At 41.4% G+C, this 22,101-nt stretch overlaps 1 protein-coding gene across 4 annotated transcripts in view; it reads left to right on the plus strand.

The window, feature by feature from the left end:
• The window catches only part of UNC5D (unc-5 netrin receptor D), a 156,434-nt gene that overhangs the window by 65,614 nt on the left and 68,719 nt on the right, over nucleotides 1-22,101 (plus strand). For all 4 annotated transcript variants that reach the window (XM_074808111.1, XM_074808113.1, XM_074808112.1 and 1 more), the window contains exons 2-4: nucleotides 9,312-9,530; nucleotides 16,129-16,272; nucleotides 20,264-20,367. In XM_074808111.1, the coding sequence (XP_074664212.1) occupies nucleotides 9,312-9,530; nucleotides 16,129-16,272; nucleotides 20,264-20,367 (467 nt within the window). The remainder of the gene's footprint in view (nucleotides 1-9,311; nucleotides 9,531-16,128; nucleotides 16,273-20,263; nucleotides 20,368-22,101) is intronic.

Raw genomic sequence — 22,101 nt, forward strand, 5'->3', positions numbered from 1 at the left:
TCCTATTAGCATCAAAATCCTTTCTGCGGAAGAAGTCCTGCTCGCTAAAGGAATGGTACTTCATATTCTTAAAGAATACTGTCACAGCAAAATTTTGATGATGTCATGGGGTCTTTCTCAAATGGATTCTATGTGAGATATTTGGATGATAATGTTGTTGCTGCCGTTTGGTGAAAAGTGAGGGGAAGAAAGAGTTTGCTCAGAGAAATACAAGAAATTAGAATGGTTTCGGGACGTACAGCTCTGCTGCTCAGTTACAGTTAAGGGACCCCACGTGTGCTCCTTGTCGGTGAGAAGGATGGGTGGTTCAGACTAACACACTGACTTGCCTTTTAACGGACAAACAGTGGGCACGTGGTTAGCGATGATGGGTTTTGGCCAAGGAGAGGTGAATTATTAAGCTAGGCTCACTCAGTTGCTCACAACTGTGGCAAGTCGTTCTGTCGTTCTCCGACAGTTCCGCTCACCACTGGTGAGTCTGTGGGTAGGCTGTCGTAGACTCTGCCTTTCTCTTACACGTCTGGTTTATCACTGTTGGAAAAGCGTTGAACTTTTACAGCTTCACTGACATTAAGGTACGTAGGAAAGGACTCACAAAGCGAATAGACGAACAGACACTTAAAAGTGTTGTCTTGATTTTTTTAATCCTATTAAGACAACTTATTTCCATGATTATATATTGACTTTCACTCTCCTTTCCTGCTAATAAACTGGAGACAATGTCATCCAAAGCCTGCTAAATAGCAGCAGAATAGTGTATGCAGCTTAGCATGGTTCTGCTGAGTACTGGAACGCAGCTCTGTGGCATTTGGTTCCTAGCTTCATGGCTTGCTCTTATTCTCATAGTCCATTTTCAGACCGCTCACCCTTCTGTAAAATGAAATTGATAATATGTGGTTCCCAGATTTGTTGTCAGACTTCCTTGATGCATGCAAAAAAAAAAAGCAATGGTCAAAGAACCACAGTGCATTTCAAAGCAAAGCAAAATGGAAAAAAACCCAGGTGTATAACTAATAGTTTCAAGTAGAAGCATCCAGCTTAATATCTAGTCCTATGCACACAGAAGAAGAAATGAGATTCTTTAAAATTCAGATAAGCGGGGTTAGTTTTCAGCTAAAGATTCTGAGCACACTGCTTTTGTGTGATAATATTTTAGATTTATTTCCACAACTTATTGCACATTCATTTTTTGGAGTTTTCATTGCAGAAAATTGCCAGGAGGAATGGATTTTGTCTTCCTCAGCTGGCAGAACAATTTTCCACCTGTCGCCCAAATATTTGATGAGAAGGATTATGGTACAGCTGCTGGAAGTTTATACTTTATATCCATAGGAAGCAAGAGGGTCTGATGAAACTAATATACTGATATCAAAAGTTGGCTTCCTGAGATGTATATACAGCACTTGTGACTTTCAACATGTGCTGAAAATTGAGGAGACCCTGTCTGCTAAGATGTGAAATACAGAATGGTCATGGTTGTGTAGTATGTTTTTAAGCAATCCTTGATCTCCCACCCGTGCTCCCTTTTGTTCAGAGGAACACCAATCCTTCTGAGTGCCGGACTTAGTTACTGAGGCACGAGGGTTTTCACTTCCACATGGGTTTTCCAGTACTGGTAGGTCTCCAGCCCGAACAGCCCAGCAGCTTTCATCAGCACAGCAGGAGTTAAAGGGCTCCGTTCATTGCAGCTTTTACTTGAGCTTCTCCCCAAGATGGCATCCTGTGAGAGTTTTTATCAGTTTTTAAGAGAGTTTCTTAAAAACCTAAGTGGCAACTACCTCAGACGTGTAGCTTAAAAGCAGGAGAAATACTCCCTCCTTGTAAGGTAGATGTGAATATCCAGTAAAAATAAGCCATATGATTGGGTTGCAAAGGCATTTAAAATTCTCTCTGACTTGCAGAATGCTCTGAAACTGTTCAGATTCTTTGTGTTCTGAGTCTTCCTTATTCCTGGGTATAAAAACAGTAGCAAAAAGAGTTTTTCCTCACACGCCTTTTTGGTAGGTACTTAACACTTAAGTTTTAGGTTTTGCTACGAGGTTCAGTCAGTTCTGGAAGTCAAGTAGAAATAATTTAGCTGTAATATGATTTTATGTGCTTAGAATCTTCACTGTGCTATTAGCCATTTTTTTTCAATAAAGCAAAGTTGATCATGGAAGGTGATTCTGGGTTTGAATTTCTTTGATTTGTAAGTTATCTTGTTTGTGTTGCACAACCCTGAAAACTACAGTTAGAATATAAAACAAGAGAGAACCACTGCAAATATACATTATTTTGATGTCTGTTATTTCCAAAGGTATTTTTTATTCAAAGCAAGTTTATCTGCTTGACAGTTCTCCAGTTGTCTCTGCCTTCGTGTCTCAGTAAACCCAGAATACTCTTAGTTTGTGCGTATCTTGGGCATAACTGGTCATTATTTCAGCGTTTGGTTCCTGAAGCATTATTCTCTAGTGAAGCCTTGGTGTGGGCAGTTGACACATTGCAGTGGGAGGTTTCCTTAAGTGCATTGTCTTAGACTGAAATGTTAGGATGAGAAATTTGTCTGAATTCTTGGGTCTCCCTCTGGAAGATTTCCCTTCTTGTGCAATCCACACCTGCTCAGGCACACCCTGTGCCGATGTGCAGATTCGAGAGGAGTAGGTAGGTGACAGATGCCTTCACAGAAATCTCATTGGTTTCCCCTGGCCTTGTGCTCTTTCCTATAGAGGAAGTTGTTGTAAATGTAGACTTGCGGTAGCACCGACAGTTTTGCATTCCCGTTGTATCATTGTCTCTACAGACTTACACTGACATTGGTTTGTTTTGTTTTCGTATCAGAAAGTCATTTCTGTTCAAACATCAGTGACATCTTTATGTTTTTCCACTTTGATATTTCATTATTCTCTTATACTCATGGGATATTGTCTTGGCAACCTAATTATGATTTCAGGCCCTACTGAAATGAGAAGTGAACAAACATCTCAGGAGAAAGAAAAATGACCCTAAATATGTATATTTATGATATATGTACATGCTTCAGTTCCAGTTACCAGTTCCATATACCTGAAGGTGTTTCAGCTCTCTTATAACCTTTGGTTAGGCACAGAAGTCACATTAAGAAGGGTTCTTAATTCCATACCTTTCACATGCAGTGAAGTTTCCTCCTAATATTGTCCAATTTCTTATAACATGGTTCATGTACCAAAATAAAGCAGGCTTAATTTATAGTAACACAAATGTAAGCAAACACAGCTATGCTTAATCAGATCATACCAACAGTGAAATATAATGCCACAGATTCCCCCAGATCAATTATTGATTGAATTTAAATCCGGATTTTATGAAGCCATCAAACCTTATATGGAAATTTTACAGGCATTGTGGGAAAATTTGTAATGAAAAGAGGTTTACCCATGTTGTAGTTCATAGTTCTTAGGAATGCATTGTATACGTACAGGTGTATAAGCACATTTTCTTTCTGAAAGCATTCTTCACAAGCTGCTTCTAATGCATTCATCTACTGAGTTAAATATTCGTCATTTAAGCAAATCATTGTCATGTGGAACCTACTGGAAAGTAATATCGGATATTGAATTGTCTGAACATAAGCAGGACTGCTTTCCGTACTCATTGTTTTGCTGTAGCCTAATCGTACCATATCAACTTTTGTTTTGTTCAGTGGAAACTGCTAACTGGCGATGGTGTGGATTCTTCATTCCAGCTCCAGCCTCTTTCCCAGCAGGACTAGGGAGAAATGAGGACTCTTGACATTTACGTTGGGAGTCACCAGCGGTTGAAATGTTGGTACAAATATTTAAAGGCATCAAGGATAAAGTCTTGGTAGTTTCTTTGCTAACAGAAGCTACTTTGAAGCCCAAGTTACTGCAACAGTCTTGAAAATTTTGCTGTATAGCTCGTGGGCAAGTCCCTCAACAGGATCACGTGCTGGTAACCAGAGACGACTCGAGTATGCCATTCCGACATTGTTGTGAGCATCTTAAATATTGAGGAGCAGGAGGAAGAAAGTTTTTTAGCTTTTGCCATATGTAGTTAACAGTCTTCAAGAACTTCCTCACTGGGTGTCATAGTTTTGCATCGTTCCCATGCGCTCACCAAATAGATACAGAACAACATTTTTCTTCTTCCCCAGCATATTATGTATAACTGCATGCAGCACAGGGCATAACTAATTTTAGAAGATCAAAGATTATTTTTCCTAATCCCCAATCCAGTGAATTAAATATTTAGTTCCTTCCCTTTACTAGTCTTACACCGTTTTTCTTGAATTTGCTCAAAAGTACGTGTCTTTGGAGAAGAGGAGGGTGAGCAGCTTGTGTGGCAGTTTCCCATTTGTGTGTGATTACGTGTCAGGTTACACACATAAAATGGCTTTTATTGAAAGAAACGTGTAATGTCTACAACAAATGTAGTATCAGCATAGTAGTGGTCATAGTACTTGGATAATATATCTAGAAATCTGTGCATTACCACAGGTGCTGGAGGTGCACGCAGACATATCCATTAATAAAACTAGGTATGGCATTATGCAATACAGTAGCCAGAAGAAACCAGGAATTCAGTTAAAAATATGGAAAAAATTACAGTATTTCTCTAAATTTACAGATTATATCTTTGGGAAATGTACTGAAGTAGAAAAAGCAGGAAACACTGACTCTGAGACTGGAGTCAGGAACAGAACATCAGTTAGTGCCACTTTGCTCGTCCCCAGATGTGCATCGTGCAGGCAGATGAAGATGGCCGTGCAGTAGGTGCTTGATGGCAGTCATACCAATTAAACAGTTCTGTATCATTTACCAGGAGTGCTGAATAAGTAGTAATTGGATTCCCGTTCAATGTATAGAGTTTAAAGAAAAATTATGCAGTGAAACTCATCAGCATGCATGTTTTATTACTGACCATTCTCACTGTTCCTGTATTGTCAATCTTTGCTAAATACCATGTCCCTACAGGCTTTAGTAAATCCCTGTACTAGAGGAAATAACAGAGGCATTAAAGGATTTCAGGTGGGCAACAAAATCTTGTATTTCCATCAATATCTGAGTGACTTCCAGAAAACCCATGTTGTTGCATATGGGACAGGGTCAACTGATTAAAACAACATAGATAAATCTCACTGAGTTGCTTTTCTGACTGAGTAATGGCTCGAATTTAATTATGAAAACCATTCCACGCATAAGGAAGTTACGTATTCTGGAATACGATTTTTTTCATCTTTTGACTTTCCTGTAAAATGAGCATATGTGTAGAAAGACAGTTGGCTTCATTTTGTAGAAAATACTGACTGCAGGTGGTTCAAAGTTCAGCAGGAATCAGCAACATCAGATCCACGGAAAGGGAAGAAAGTGAGTGTCCAGAACTTTGGTCATCACTCATTGTCTTTCAACGAGTGAACATACCTGTCCAAAAGGAGTGGTTGGGATGTTTACAGCTGGGAAAAGGCATTTTTTTTCTGAAGTGCTTGGACAACTCTGTGCTTTTTTGCAGGGATGGGGGGAGGAGATGGAGGGATAAATGAAATAGAGGATAATTCCACTTATACTAGGTTTTATAATCTGAAAGTGATGGTGATAATAAAGGAATCTTCCATGAGGGGTAGCATTAGAAGTGTGGTTGTCTTTTGAGGATTATTCATATTTATTCCCAGCAAGTTACTTGGCTTGTTTGGGACACTTCTAAGTGTTGGTTTTTTAATATAAAAAGTAATGCTACTTACTTATTTTAAAAATAATTCTTAATTTGAAAAAAAAAGTTTAGAACTCATGTTTTTTCATTGTTTTAAAATCTCACTTTAACATCTAAATTATATCTTGATCAGTTTTTTTGAAATTCTGAAGGATTCATGTCTGCTGCTATCAAGATTTTCTAATGTGATCTGACAACTAACAACAGTATATTTATTTCATAGAAGAATTCAGTGTTTGTTCCTAACTTCTTTTCTCCTTTCTTTTTTGTTTCTATTATTGTCATAAAAAGATTTAAAGTCCCTATTGGACTAGTGTGCAGAACATAAAATACAAAGCACTTCCTGAGAGGTAATTTTCCAGGAATGAAAAATACAAGAATTGTGTTTGATAGTTTGGTATTCTGTCATTCACTGTTGCATTAAAACAGCCATTTTTCTATAACTATGAATGGCCTGAATCTTGAAAACTGACAGTTATTAAAAAAAAAAAAAAAAAAATCAAAACCCTTACAAAGTTCTGCTAGGCTTTCAGATTCATTTGAATGCGAGTTAGGGTACAAAAAAGATGATGCACAAAAGAAAGATGCATTAAGTTAAAATTCCAAGTATTAAGTGTACTTTAAGAGAGGCTTTGCTTTGGTCAGCAGCTACTGCAGTTATCTCAGCTAAAATATTATTTATCCTGAAATTCACGTAGATTTATATAACATCAGTAATAGCCGCTTAAATAATATTTATTAGGACTTGACCCTGGGATTTGTTGTACCTGATTAAGAATGGGCAGTACCATTCAGCACATCAGTCTAGGCATTCTCTTCCCATAGTTTATCTATTAGCACTGGTGTGATTAAGGTCTGTGATGGCTCCTGTGATTTATTTAAGTGTGTGTGTGTATATAGTCATAGAGATGTAAATATGGGGTCCTTATTTTATATTCTGGAACGCTGGGGTGCTGCTGGGGCGTACCTCCAAGAAGCGTGCTTCGGGAGCAGGGAATCGCGTTCAGTCCCGCTGTTTGAGGAGGGAGGCGAGTTGTGTGATACGGGTTTGCCTGGCTCGATACATCTTCCCGTGTCAGCAAAGTACTTCTAGACCATTTTTAGAGAGACTTGAAATGCCTCATCATAATTTGACTAATCTTGCTTTGCTATCGATTGTAGTAGCCAAATTGCTTAGGACTTGAACATGAAATATATATATGTTTTGGGCCAAATACTCCTTTTTTAGTCTCTTTGTTCACAGAATTTTACCCTCCCCTGAAGCTTGTACAAGTCTTTGCATGACCTCAGATTCAATATAACATCAAGATGCGCAGTGAGTTAGTGCAGTTTGAAACTGAGAGCAGCGGTTGCTGTGGTGGTCTTGAGGAAATGGCTCATCAACTTGGGAGAGTTGATTTATCAATTCACTGCTAAATTTCCTGTTGTAGCTGTGGTTAAGTAAACAGTAGCACTTGCTCAGAGTGTGATCGTACCTGTTCCAGTCTCAGGGAGCTGTAGAACATTGTAACTTGTCTAATCATCAAACTTTTTTTTAGTGTGTGTGGCAGGAAATGTCATCTTAATTAGGGTTAGAGTCTGACATTTAAATGCAGAAGGGTACTTCTTTTAATGTATCTGAAATACTGCTGTGTGACTCTTCTCTTTAAGCATGATAAAGGGACAAGTAAAATATGTCTTGTGTTTCATAAATCACACTAAATATTTATGATGCAAAACTTCCAGATATCGCAACCCATTAAATGGGTGTCACTGCAGCAGCCATATGGAGAAAAGCGGTATCTCCATAAACAAAAACCGAGGAATGCAAATCCTTTGTGAATTTTCTACAGTTGCCTTCCAGCCTGACCTCACACAGGGTACAGTAATGAGTTGCTTTCCTTACTTCTGCTAACGGTTGTGTGAAGTTGTACTCAGTGAAGTAAATGCTTGCCAGATGCTGATTTCATCTGGATTATAAAACATCGTCCATCAGGTGCTCATCAGTAACACTTAACAGGAATGTAAAGCCACATCATTACATCTGGATGCCACTTGGCAGGAGAGTTGTGCCCTTAATTTCAGTGGGGCTGGGATTTCATCCTTTGTGTCTTCCCTGAATAGCAAATTCAGTGGAATAACCATGGGTCATTCTAAGTTCTCTAACTGAATGATCCTTAGAAAATTGTCCACTATTCTTCCTCCACACAGGCGTGTTGCTGCCTCATGAAGCCCTCAAAGCATTGTGGGAGCATGGGATTTCCAAGCCTCTCCAGAATCTACTGACATTTTTGTTATTTCCTATAAAGCATGGATTTAATAACTCCTGCAGGGATGCAGTATTACTGAAGATTGACAAGATGGAAATTGGCATAAATGTTCCAGAGTAGAACGCTAAAAATGATGATAATATTTTCTAAAGTACACTGTGAATGTGGTTTAAACCATTGAACTCATTTGAGGATCACGGTGATCTCTCAGCACATACACAGTGCGTATTTGCAGACACAGATGTAGTGAGTGATAGGTGAGAGAGACCTCTCTTTAATAGAAATAAAGACAAAGAATGTTCTCATCATTCTGTAATCTAGATCTGTGAAGGTTTTTAGACTTATATCATCATAACTTCCCTTTCATCTAACTTAGTTTCAGTGTTTTTAGTTAAAACTACGTTTGTATTGCCCTCAGCTATTCCTCTTCTCTGATACTGTGTCCCCTTCATCTGCATATAGACCGTGTCCTCCTCTGTTATCATCTGGCCAAGTGTGTGTATTCAGTACTTTCTAATCTTCCTTCATAAATTGATCCCTTCCGACTTACTTTTGTTGCTGTTCTCTGAATTTTCTCGCAAAACTAACAAAGTCCTGAAATAAATCCCAGCATTGCTGAAAGTCAGTGGGAATTTCCTGGTTTTGGCAGCAGCCACTAGGATTTGACTCAATTAAAAGAGTTGTAGTAAAAGGAAAGCTTGTATTCCAGTGCTTCTGTGTTCATGTCTAAGCACAGGAATTCAGAAAATAAGACACCTAGGCTCATGCATTGCTGAACGAATGGCCTTGGATCCTACTGTCTGTGATAGAAGCTGAGAAAGCTCACTATCTTGCAGTTTCTGGCCCTACAGAAACCACTTTTCCACTTTTATATCACCTTAAAGGGGCTGCAGTAAATGGGAACAGCGTAAAAGCATATTGAAAATTTCCCCTAAGTGGGTATGAAATCATAGTTTGCTTATTCCAGTGTTGGAGTGCTGCCGTAATGCTGTTCATATCAGTGTATTTCTCTGTGGTTAGCACTCTGATCCCTGTTAAATCTACAGCAACTGTCTAAAGGAAATAAAATTCTGTGAAAGAAAGGAAGATTTGGTAGTTAAGGCACTGGGCTGTCACTCAAGAGAATAAGGTTTAGTTTCTACTTTTTCCGTAGAGTTTCTGTATGACCTTAGGTGACTCATTTAATCTTTCTGTGCCTCAGTTCCCCATCTGTAAAATCGGCAGCAGTGATGGTGCAGTTTTCTGATGATTCTGACGCTTCTTTTCTGTCAGTTTTCTTGACAGTTCTTACATCCAAAATGGTATTTAATCAATTAAATGAGATAATACAAAGGGTGCAACAACATGAAAAATGTGTATTTTCCTTTCCTTCCGTTTCAGGAAATGATAACAGTGAAGCCCTTCCAGAGTCTATCCCATCTGCTCCTGGAACACTGCCTCATTTTATGGAGGAACCAGATGATGCCTACATTATAAAAAGCAACCCCATTGTCTTACGCTGTAAAGCTATGCCAGCTATGCAGATTTTCTTCAAGTGCAATGGTGAATGGGTCCATCAAAATGAGCACGTGTCTGAGGAAAGCATGGATGAGACTACAGGTAAGGGCTAATGTGTCCTTCGGGAGATAGATCTGAGCACAGTGTTTGTCACCAACATGAAACGGGGCAAAGAACGGGAGGTGACGTTCAGGTACACAAACAGGAGAGCCAGGCAGCAGTTGCAGGCTCGCACTGAGCTACGGGAGTGGGAACTGGCTCCAATTCCAAAGGGACACAGCGGCGTCGGCTCTGCCCTGAGCGCAGCCCTGGAAGGAGGGCGCGGGGCGTCAGCATCAGCTCGTCGCTGGGCTGCTGCAACCACGCGCTCAGCTCGGTGTGTCGGCAAGGCCAGCTCCTCTCTGCTTGTGCTGTACCGTGTAGGCCCAGCTTTGCTGGGCTGGAGGAGCAGTTTCCCCAAATGCAAAAGGGAAAGCAGTGGGTGGAAGAGGGTAAGGAAAGGACAGAGCTGACAGGCAGTGAAGGGAAATACAGATCCTGCCAGAAGAGGTGTAGTATGAGTGGGGAAAACAAAGGGAATGAAGATGGCTGTAGGTGTAGGAGGCGTTACACAGAGACAGTAACAGACTGGATATGCACCACCAGCTTTTCCAAGTGGAGACATGGGGCCTGATCAAACACTCACCACAGTGAGCTTTCTGAGAGAAAATAAGTTCTGGAGGGAACACTAGTTCTCTGTGTTTCAGTGGCATAAATTGTAGTGGGAACTAGAAACAGGGAAACATACGCTTTTACAAAATTCCTGACAGGATGAACCCTGAAAAACCGCCAATGTGGTGGTTGAAATTTGCCTTCACCCCCAAGCAGCGATAGGTGTTTGGTAGGTAATAAAGCTAAGAAGGAGAAATCCATTGTGTAAAAGCATGTATCTAAAAGAAGAGAATGAGAAGGGAGAAAGTTGAAAATGATCAACAGATTTTATCATGCTCCCAGCACACCCTATATCTTTTCTCATTTAGAAGCATCTTGATAAGTATTGCAAACCAATTTAATGCTGCACCGTCTTGTAATTTCACAATTCTGTTTTGTTATTGCTTTTCTCCTCCTTTTAAATTCCAAGATTGCTAGGCAACTCCGTGTCTTGGAAATAGCAGTGTATGCATAACATCCTCTCTATCAATACAAGAAATTCCTTTTTAGAGGAAAAGATGCCATTTAAAAAGAAGTCACATCTCCTAAAGTGGTGTTTGGCATTCTTTTTAAGTGACACATTCTGAAGAAATTTCATACTGAAGGCTTTTTGTAAATGCTAATCTGGATGAATTTTAATTTTTACAGTTACCTTTTTGAAAATAATTTAATAGGCATAACCTTTACTTCTAAAGGCACTGCTGAATCAATATAGAAGAAATGTCGTCCCTAAATGTTTTTCTTCCATATGGTTAATGAAAATCTGTCTTGTGAATACTGCAGTTATGTTTTCGAAGACTTGGATTAATAACAGAATAAAAAAGGATAAAGTAACATTAGGTATTTTTTTTAAATAACACCAGTAACATTGAGGTTTGACACATGGAGGCATAGGCTGAGCAAATGTGATCAGGAATATAAATGTTGCAGGTTTGAATCCAGCCCGGGGCCAGAGCTAACCCTGGAAGCATTGTTCTCTAAACAGAAGTGTGGTCTAAACAGTGTGGTGTGTCTGTGTGTTCCAGAAACTACCACAGTGGTCCTTAGGACACCAGAATGTAAGTAAAAGGCTATATACAGTGGAATGTTGAAGGACAGGCATGGATAGTCTCTCACCATGGTGTAGCCATATCCATAAATGATTTTGGAACTCTTCCTTAGCCTTCGGTAAACAGCAGACTATTGGGTTTTTTTAGAATTAATGTGCATACTGGCAGTGCCCTCATTTCTGGAGTCAAATCTGGGGCATAAACATGTCTGTTACCAAGCAGGCACAGTGTTCAGCGTACTGTGTGGGCTCCATCTGTGAAAAACTGCACTGGAATTTATGCCAAGAATGGTGCCTCTGGTTAAAGGGTGTGATTCTGGTGAGTTCACTGAAGGGAGGTTACACTACATTAAAATGGGTCTGTCCTTTTCCACTGTTTGCTGTGTGATGAAAATTCTGAGAAGATGTATAGAAAAGTGGTGAAAAATAGCAGCAGGAAACCCAAACAAGAGGCAATTTAATGCTGAATACAAGAAATGTATCTTAGCATCTCTGTAAATTCCTGCCAGCAAGCTCTTAGCCAGGCATGTGCAAGAAGTGCTTGGCACTGGCACTTGAAGGCGCACGCCTCGGAGGGTACCTCCAGCGCCGTGTGGTGGGCAGGGGGGAGAGCTGGGGCAGGCAATGGGCATATTTTGTCATTGTGATGAACATGGAATCCAATTTTGCATGATTTTATTTCTGTCGGAGAGAAAAGTCCTCGAGTATCACGGGGTCACTGTTAATTAAGAGGAGCAGCAGCAGGAGAGGAAGGATTTTTGTCGTTGCGTAAGCTCTGTAGTTGGGGGCTGCGCCTGGCGCTGGCTGCCTGCGGGGTCGGCGCCGTCTCTGCTGCTCTTTGTGCAGGAAATCCCGCGGGCCAGCGGGCACGGGCCGCGCCTGCCGTGGCTACGGGCGCCCACCTCTGCGCTGCCACAGTCGGTTGGTCGGTTAGAGACCAAGTTATTTCCTCCTCCCCTGCCTTATTTCCTGAGCTGCATAAAAGACAGTCATCCCCAGCCTGCCGCTGCTGGTTATTCCATAAACGCGGCAGAACAGGAACTTTGCTCTCTCTGTGTGCTCTGCCTCATAAAGTGAGAGCGTGAGCTAGTAGATGCTGCTGTGATAAAAATATAATAATTATGGTTTGATTAATTTCCTTCTGCTTTATTTTTCTTGCCTGAACATTGCAGCATGCACCTCAGAATTTAGTTTACAAATATCTCAACTTTTGGTTTCACCCAAGGATGAAACCTGCTAAGAGTAACTAGAGTTTTCTTGTCTGATAAATAAAAGGATTACAGCAATAACTGCTGTCAGTGTTTTTCTCATTTAAACAAATAAAGCTGACAAATGCTGAAGTTCTGTGCAGCTCTGTTATGTTTAGTACATGGAGAGCAATTATTCATCTGCTGCCAGCATTAGTCTATCTGCAGCTAAACCATCCAACAGTGCAGAAAGCTTATTAGCATATCAGTACCATAGTCATAATTTTATATTCTGTAAGGCTGTACTGTATAACAAAAGATGATGGTTATAATTTGCACAATAATTTAAAGGGTTGGACTTGCAGTGCTTATTAGAGTTATACAAGTCACAGGTAAAATGTTGCTCTTGTTTATTATGTTGCCTGTTTTTATTTGCATGGATTTTTCATTCTGTGTCGTTTCCTATGAACAATTTTTCTGGCATTTCTTGAGGTGCAGAGGGTAGGTGAGTATATTTCTTGGTGAAATATAGTGATGATAAATGAAGAATATATGTCTCTGTTCCCAATAGATTTGCTTTCTGTAGTTGTTTCTAAAACAAATGAAAATAGGTGTGCTTTCTCCATAAAGAAAACACAGCTTTCCCCAAAGACTGGATGTTCTCCAGAGGTCCCTTCCAACCTCAACAATTCTGTGACTCTGCTATTTTGGATGCATTTATTTTGTCTATTGGCAAATTGGGAGACCTTTAAACGGACCTGAATTCCTACCTGTCCCATTCTCAAAATGCTGAACCACCAGCTTCTCAAAATCATGTGTTCTTTGTTTGCCTCATTCAAACCACATTAAATGTTGCTTCAGAAAATACAGGCTGATATATAGATTAATTAAATAACGTGTCAATGAAAGGAAGAGCTGGGCTGGAGAATAAATTTGAAGCTGTAAATGCTTGTATTCGCTGAGGACTGCTCAGAATTTTACAGTACCGGTGAGCCTAGAAATGGCTTTTGCTTCTCAAAAAAATCATCATCCTGTGTTTTCTTTGTTTGGTATCAGGAAAGATTCTGTTGTGGTTAGCATGGATGCACCACTAAGCTGTACAGTGTGCACTTCTCACACCTTCATTTCTATTTGCCGCCTCCAAAAATTCCTTGAGTAGCTCAGAAACGGAGCGAGTTCGGCGGGTACCGGGACTGGGTGGGTGCACGGCAGCACTGTCGGCTGGGCTCCAGTTAATGGCTGGTGACAGGGAGTTCTCCTCCCCAGGAAGATTCAGCTTAGCTGGAAGATGAAGGGGTGGGAGGAAACCTGGAGATACGCGGGTGCAGCAAGAGGCCGCACCCTCGCAGCAGCGCCCAGGGCCACGCCGTGCTTACAGGCAGCGCAGGCGCCCGGGCGGTACGGAGTGTCCGGCTGCACCGAAGCACACGTCAGCTGGGCGATCCCTGACTGGAGACGGGCGACTGGGAGAGGTCAGCCTTCGTCAGGGGCTTCATCATTTTACACCCTCTGGAAGGAGTCTTCAGGTAGATGGGTTGCAACCTTGTTGGACGTGGCTGCAAATTAGCGTGGATTTGGAGGCTCTGGAGCCTCGATGCTTTGTAGCTTGGTGATCGCTCAGGGACTGCACACAGCTTGGTTTGCCACAGGAGAGGAACAGGGTTAAACGTGCGTCTGTCAGTGTCACATCCCGTGGTGGGATGCCAGCTCTTCAGCCAGGCAAGTGTCAGCTCACCAGGACTCAGGTGCTCTCTAGTGGAACTTACTGTAGCTGCTCTTACCTATAAAGATCACTGTACAAAATGGATCTGTGACCGAGAGCCCAAGGATCCATCACTGGCGGAGCAGCTTGAATGCTTAAATTGAGGTGGTGCGTTTTCATCCTGCATTCTACAGCCAGTATGTCAGCGAGGAGAGGAGCTTCTGACAGAACTGCTGAGTTCCATGTGCTGTGTTTCTGTCCTAATGGCTTGTTTTCACCATGGCAGAAAATACAGGGATGTTTTGTAAACAGTTTTGTTGCAAACTGCATCAACATATTTAAAAAAACAAAATGCAAATAAAAACAACCAGGAAACCTCTGTTTGTTTATTACAGAGTGAATAAATATTTGAGTGACTAAAATGGTTATTGAGACAGCTTAGGAAGCTATCGCAGGTTTGTCCATGTCTTTAGGTATCACTGTGAAATATGGCAAGCCAAACAGGCTAAATGAAAAGAAGTAAAATGCCCCTTTGCTTGTTGCTGGAAAAGAAACAAAAATTTTGTATTGCTTTATAGTATTAAAGGCTTGTCTGACCTTCCCCGCCCCTCCTCAGTGAGCATCCCCAGTGGGCCCCATCTCTGCTGTTTACCAAAGGAACATGTTGACTTCCTAGTGCCTTTCAGAAGTGAAATACCCAGCTGTTAATGATGCCTGAGAATAAGTGGAAGCCAATTTTTATGGAGTTCAGGATTAGAAATTTCTTGCTGCTTTATAAACTTCACAGGCATGAAATATTTTAAGATTGAGTTTTCATTCATTTCCAGTGAAGGGGAAATAAGTATCTTGGGACTGCACAGGAGGAGAAAGAAGAAAGTAGTAGGCATGAATGTTTTTTGTTTTCAAATTAATGTTTTTCTGAATAGCTCTTTCAAATGATTCCTAATGCCTTTTAACCCAGATTTGGGTTATATTTCCTCTCCCCAAGGTTGTCATGCAAAGGTAGTTGCAGATATGGCAACCATCCCAAGTGTATACAGTAGGGTGCCAGGTTTGCAAGGCTTCTTGATGTCTTGTATTTACCTTCAAGCTTTGTCTGAAGCAAATGCTTCTGTTCTGAAGGGCAAAAGTGCTGAATTTCATCTGTGTCCAGACAGTTATGAAAATGGTAGCAGGCTAAGAAAAAGCACAGGGCTTTTCCCATTCATTATTCCCTTAGATCCTTTTCGCAGCTCATCAGGTGTAACTCATTCCTACTTCAGGAAAGAGCTATGCGTTCATTTTGGTAGACCACAAGCAAGTTCACAGTGGACCACAACATGACACTGCAGGTGAATTTAGCAAGGTTATACTTTGGGAAACCATAAAAGACTTCTGTTTGTGAAGGTTGAGAAAGGCAAGGCTTCAATTTTGTAGCTGGTTCACTTGCGTCCCAGGAGGAGAGGGTGGAGAAGAGGACCATCTCCATTTGTGAGCTGTGAAATCTATTCCCCTCTTCTTTTTTGCCTCCTTCCAGGCTGTAGTGGCGTGAGCTTAGTGTTCTCTGTGCTGCAGTGTAAGACTCAGCTTTTCTCTCCTGTGTGAGGAAACGGCTGCCGGATGGAACTGCAGCAGCAGTGGCTGGAACAGGCTGGAATTCAGTGGGGCACTGGATTAGTTCCTGTCATACGTGCCGAGTTCTGGCTGTTTGACTTGATTGGGGCCTACCAGGGGACTTCAGAAAGGTTTTCAAGGGCACTGAGGTGTTAGATTGGAAGACAATTTTGATATATATTATCAGATTCCAGATAAACATTCTGGGTGAAAAGGCACACGAGACAAGGTTTCTGAGGGTGGTGTTATATTCTTGCAAAGACCACAGTGGGTGGCTAATTCTTGTAACGCAATGTATTATGACCTACTCAGCTTTCAGAATTTAATTAGTGGCAATACATTATTTTCAAACTAATTAAAGCTTTGCCTTGATTGAAAGTGCAATTATTTAATTAAAAAAAAAAAGTTTTGGCTAACCTTACCTTTATGCCCAGGTAAGATAGCCTGTGTCAGCTAATTTTCTGTATCCTTCCCCTTCAGGATTGAAGGTTCGAGAGGTGTTCATCAACGTGACGAGACAGCAGGTGGAAGATTTTCATGGGCCAGAAGATTACTGGTGTCAGTGTGTTGCATGGAGCCATCTAGGGACCTCCAAGAGTAGGAAGGCATCTGTCCGCATAGCTTGTGAGTAGAGTGAATGTTCTGCTACTCTAGGTTTTGTAAGGCATGGAAATGTACTGTTCTTTTCGGGTTAAATACAAAGGGATACTGGTGAGGCACTGATGTCTTTGCGAGCCCTCCCTATGAGATGCTGTAGGAATATCACAAAAAGCATGGCATGGGTTTTTTTCAGAGCTCTCTTTTATCTTAATGTGGATTGATTGATTTGCATTTACACTCAGCAAGTCTGTTTCAGAGATTCTGGATTGCATATGCACAGTGTCACGACAGTGCAATGTAATAAAAAAGGTTAATGCAAATTGAAAATCCTCCCGAGAAGTGCCCCTTTGCTCCATGTTGATCACAGGGATCTGAAAAAAACCCCAACTGTTCAACAATATCTATCTTCTCCACTTTGTATAAAAAGAAGTGCAAGAACACTTTAGAAGCTTTTGTAACAGTATTTTAACTCTGGTTTTCAATATTGAAGCATATCATTGGTCATCAGGTATGATAAGCTGTGGGGAAAAGGAGATAAAAGTAGGAAAAATGGAATAATTCAAATCAGTAAAGGAAGAAATATCTTCCCTCCTTTCTCTGAAGAGATGAGATTCAAACATCATAACATCAAACATACAAACATCAGCGTGTGCTTCCCACGTTGGAGGACATTAGGCAGAGGATCAGCCCTTCTTGTGGGGGAAGACAGGTAATTGCAATGCTCTTCGTCAGCTGCTGGCTGATTCCATCTCGCTGCTGTCTCTCTTGGGACCGACGGTTACTAGGGGCAGGTGGGAATGGAGCTTGGGGCTGGTGTGCCCCCAGTGCTAACATCTGCTTGTTCATGTGCCTGCTGCAAGGCCTTAGGCTTTGGCTTTGGTGCCAGGTGCATGACCTGTGGAGCCGTGTGGTGTGACGTCCAGGATTGGGGAATTGGACCCTACATAGTTATGCTGTGATGTTAAGCTACTTATAAATGATTCTATATGCCTGCTGCTTGCCATAATGGAGTTAGAAAGGAATTCCACTGTGCAGAATTGTGAATTATTCAGTTAAAATGTCTCTCTAAGTCGTAGCAAACAGGGACAGAGTCGTGACCAGCGGTAATTTTGAAGGCGGCCACGCGGTTACGGCAGTTGCTGTCACTGTTTGCTTAGGGGACATCCTTACTTCCTGCTTTAAACAAAGGGAGTAACTCTGGTCTTGTAGGCTGACAAATGTGAAGTTTTAAATAACAACACTGCAGAGAGAGTTATGGGGAAGGGGGGTTATTTGGTTTAATCTCTTTTAGTGTAGAAGACGCCTTCCAGAATTTTTAATACAATGGGGAGCAGAGGGCAAACGTTGTCCCCAGGTAGGAAGTGTTCAGACCCAGTTTCTCTCTGCTCTTCACACCTGAAGCAGTGTGCTGTAGTGTTACACCTCACAATCAACAGATCATGATTTGAAAGACGCGTAAATGGAAAATGCAATAAATGTCACCATAGCAAGAGGGACATAAAAAAGATAGAACCCAAATACAATTGTTGCTATGAGACTGTGGAGATACTCAAAGCCTCATCCAATTTTTACCTTGCAATTAGATCTGCTGCATTTTTCTAACAGAATCAGAGTCTGAAACCTTCCTTTTGCACCAGTGCTGCTAGCAGAGAGTTCAGGAAATTACTTTCCCCCAGTCTGTTGTGAACCCTTTTCCTTTAAATGGCGAATTCAGGTCTTTAAGACCTAGTCCCAGGAGCTGATGGCAACAGCCTGCAAAGAGTTGGGAGAAATGCTTCTTGGAAGGAGATGAGGGGCAAGAGGAACAGGTTGGGGAGGTTCAAGCAAGAAACTCTGGTAACTTTATCAGGTAGTGTTCCACCAATGATTGATAAATCTTTCTGAAATTATGCTCTTTTAACAAGGTAACTTAAACATTTGAGAGAGTAATAGAACAATGTAACAATTCCTTGATTTTATAAGTGACAGATTTTTTTGTTGGCTGATTTAGTTTGAATGTGTAAATATGTGTAAACTCAATTTTTTATTTTACTGCATTAGCTGTCATAACACTGAATGAACTAATAATTCCCCCGCATTGCTAAGCTGCAAAGGACTATTATGCTGAATTGAATTTTTATTGACTTTTCTCTGCACTGTGATTTCCCAACCCCATAATACGGTGATATGAGTAAGAATCAGAATGAGCAGAAGCAGGTGGAGCTGTGTGTTGGGACTTTTAAACCCATCACTGTGGCACCAGTGCTGGGAACCACGTCCCCAGCTGCCGTCCGCAGCTGCAGATGCCGCCCCAAGCCAGCAGGCGCCAACGCTTGGCCTGAGAACCTGGCCTGTACCGGCCAGTTGCTGAGCTGCTTTTACTTGAAGCCATGATTTTTTCTGAAAAGACCAGCAATTCTTGAGCGCAGAGACGATGGGACTGGTTAGTGCTCTAGACAGAAAAAATGAATTGCTGCAATAGCTGTCGATAAACCACCTGCCATGAGTTTCCAGGGCTCCCCCTTCCATGGACCTGGGTCATCCTCCCTGTGGTGAGCAGCCTAGCTACTTTGGGGCATGAATTACTGATTTAGGGAGTGCCCTGTCAAGGACTCGAGAATGTGTATGTCCAATTTGTGATAGCACACAGAACCCATTGTTTTTTCACAGCACCTGTCATTGTGATGCGTGGTGTGGTAGTGTCGACTTTCCTTTTTCCTTTTGTTTTTGCACTTAAAGCCTAGAGATTCTGAATTCTGAGTCAAGTCCAAAGCATTACAGAACTTTATATTTCTCTGAAAAAGCAGGTAAGTATTTCTTTATGATAGTGTAGAACACAGAGAAAATGAGAAGATGGATCTTACTCTGTTTTTCATCCTAATAAAGGCATTTGTAGGCACAACTGCAGCCTAACTGTTAATGAATGACTTTAAATAGAGTATGGGAAAAGATATTGGTTATCTGTGGGGAAAAAAAAGCAGCATTAACAAGGAATCATAAAAAAAGAGAATACATGCACTGCGTGCATCTTTCTCTAGTGACCAGCTTGCTAAAATAAGTCTTAATGTATTTTATAAAATACATTAAAGTGTAACTGATTCAGAGCCTCTGCTGTTTAAGGGGGTGTATTTCATGAAGTGTAAGCAATGGAGAAAATTAAATCAGTAAATCCACACTGTGGAATCTGAGACACTGTTTGAAGAAAATGAGCATGTCTAGTGGAAACATCCTAACTCTCAAAGCACACGTAGTAAGTAACATTCCTTCGGTTTTGTTTTCCTTTCACAGCAAGCAAAACTACATATTGGTGGGCATATCTGGGTTAGGCCAGCGTCACTGGAGACACGGTTCCTCTGTGTCTGTTCTGGTTTACCCAGGCACTTGTACGTAGAAGGGCTGCAGCCACTTCGGTGTGACTCTGAGACGATATGCCCTGCTCCTTCTCCTGAGTTATTAGCTGGGCCACGGGATCTGAAATGAAGCAATCTTGTCATCAGCCAAGTTGGAATGTGTGGAATTGCTCTCAGTCCATTCCTTCCTTTCCCTACAGCTTCCACACGTAGGCAATATAAACAAAACATCTATCTTGGAACGGTTAATAAAATACCCTGGTGCTCATCTGAAGTAGCATGTACTGGGGAAAATTATTCACCCAGTCTTGGGTTCATTCAGGCGGTTCTAACAGCACCCGAGCGATACCACGCTGGTGCTCTTAATTCTCCTGTTTTGGAAAGGCAGTGGCTTGAGAGATGGGATGCACAACTGGAACCACAGAGTTTGAGAGCTCTGAAGTTGATTGTCTCTGTAGCCACACACAGATTGTTTCTTAAAAGGTGGAGAAATGGCAACACAACTAAAGATGATGGGATCTCTTTGCCTCTCATCTAGGGAAGAATTAGTCACTCTCGGTTGTCCATTGCTTTAGACACAATTAATACGGCAAAGTGGTATCACCGCTCGCTTCTGCAGCACGTAGTGTTGTTTGGGGAGGAATGGCTTTGGGAGGTATAATGAATTATTGCATCAAACTCTGCAGATTTACGGAAAAACTTTGAGCAAGACCCCCAAGGGAAGGAGGTTCCTATCGAAGGGATGATCGTCCTCCACTGCCGGCCGCCTGAGGGAGTCCCTGCAGCTGAGGTGAGGCTTCGTGCAGCGGCGGCTGGGGGGTGGTGGGGAGCAGGGGAGGGGGCTGTTAGCTGTCGGGTGGTTTTCCAGGTTCAGTGTTGGTTACAGTGTTCCTCTCTCACAGACTGCTTTGAATACGTGGGTTTTTTATTATATAAATTTTTAAAAAGTAGGGCTTTTCTCAGAATTCAGGAATGTTTGCTGAAAAAACCCTAGCTTTGATACAATTTTCAAGTTTTATGCTTACAAACTGAGAACAGATTGTTACTTATTTTCTCAGAAATTACTTTGGTCATTGAAAAATAAAGGAAAAAAACCCTAAAAATATTATGATAAATTGTTGTTGGAGGGAAAAACTGCTGCAAATAATAATAATTGGCGGGGTTTTTTTGCTTAGCTTTAAACATGCTTTTTGTCCAGAGAGTTGAATCTTAACGGGAAATAATGGGCATGCCTTAAAATGATAATAGCCAGACTATTCTTGGAGGAAGATGTTCTATGTGGGTTGTGTTTCAAAATCTGCTAGGGAGGCATTAAAAAAAAAAAAAAAGAAAATCTGATGGTGGAGGCTAGCATGGCATCACCCTGTTGTTACCGCTCAGGGAGCAGCCGGGGGGTGGTGGGTTGAGCCATGGTCGGTGGCTCAAACCCCCCGTGTGCCCGGGTGAGCTGAGGGCTCGGCCGCGGGGCCGGAGCTGAGGGGCAGCCCCCGTGCTGCTGGGCTGCGTTTCCAACGGCGCGCTCTGCGGCATCTTCTGCTGAGGGAGACAAATAGTATCGCTCAGGAGTTATTTTTGCTCTTATCTCCACTGTTGCTGTGGCATGCTCTAATTGAAGGAACGAAAGAAGCAAGGAAAAACAAACTCCAAGGAAACATGCGTCCGTTTAGTTAAGGAGAGGCATGTTGAGCAGATGCCACTGAAAACAGAGAGAGGAGAAACGCAGCAAACTGGGGTGCAAAGGCACTGAAAATCAGGTAGAAGTGTTAAAGATCAGAAGGAAAATGAGTTAGAAATAAGAATGGTGAGTAGACGAACTTGTATCTAGGCATCTAATGTGCATCACTCTGTCATTCAGATTTCTGCTACTACATTCTCCTCAGCTCTGCATTATTTTTACTCATGTTTATTGTTACTGAAAAAAATGGCTACTGCATTACAGAGAATTGCCAAAATTATTGACATGTGTATTCTGGTAAATGTACCTATTTTGTAGACAAAACAAACTTCCAAATGTGTAATTAATTGCCTAAACACCCTTGGTCTGTGAAGAATTCATTGCCAATACTCTCTGCAGAAGGGAAGGGATTCCCCAAAGCCACCACTTGGCAACCTCAGTGACCTTTCTCTCAGACAACGTGCACTGCGAAACCAGGTTTTTGGGAGAAAATGGTGCTTCTCAGTCAACACTGAATTTTACTGAGAATTTTAGAATTATTTGAACTACACTGCTTTATACTCAACAATTAAACAGGATATCTGTCTTTTATGAAAGTTAGAAATTATATCCAATGAAAAACTGACATTTTAATTGCTTTCTACAGATAAAAATTGTAGAGTTCTCAATAAACCCAGATTTACTGATGTTGACTGTAAAATTGTTATTGCTGCTAATAAAGCCTGTAAATCTTAACAGGTCATATTTGCTTTGGACAATAAAATTTCACATAAAGGCTCAGGATGCAAGGCTAATTCTATGCTCATCAAGGTTAACAGGCTACTGGAAATAATTCAGTGTCTTTAGAAA

The sequence above is a fragment of the Strix aluco genome, chromosome 28 (assembly GCF_031877795.1).
Source record: "Strix aluco isolate bStrAlu1 chromosome 28, bStrAlu1.hap1, whole genome shotgun sequence".
NCBI classification, from domain to species: domain Eukaryota; kingdom Metazoa; phylum Chordata; class Aves; order Strigiformes; family Strigidae; genus Strix; species Strix aluco.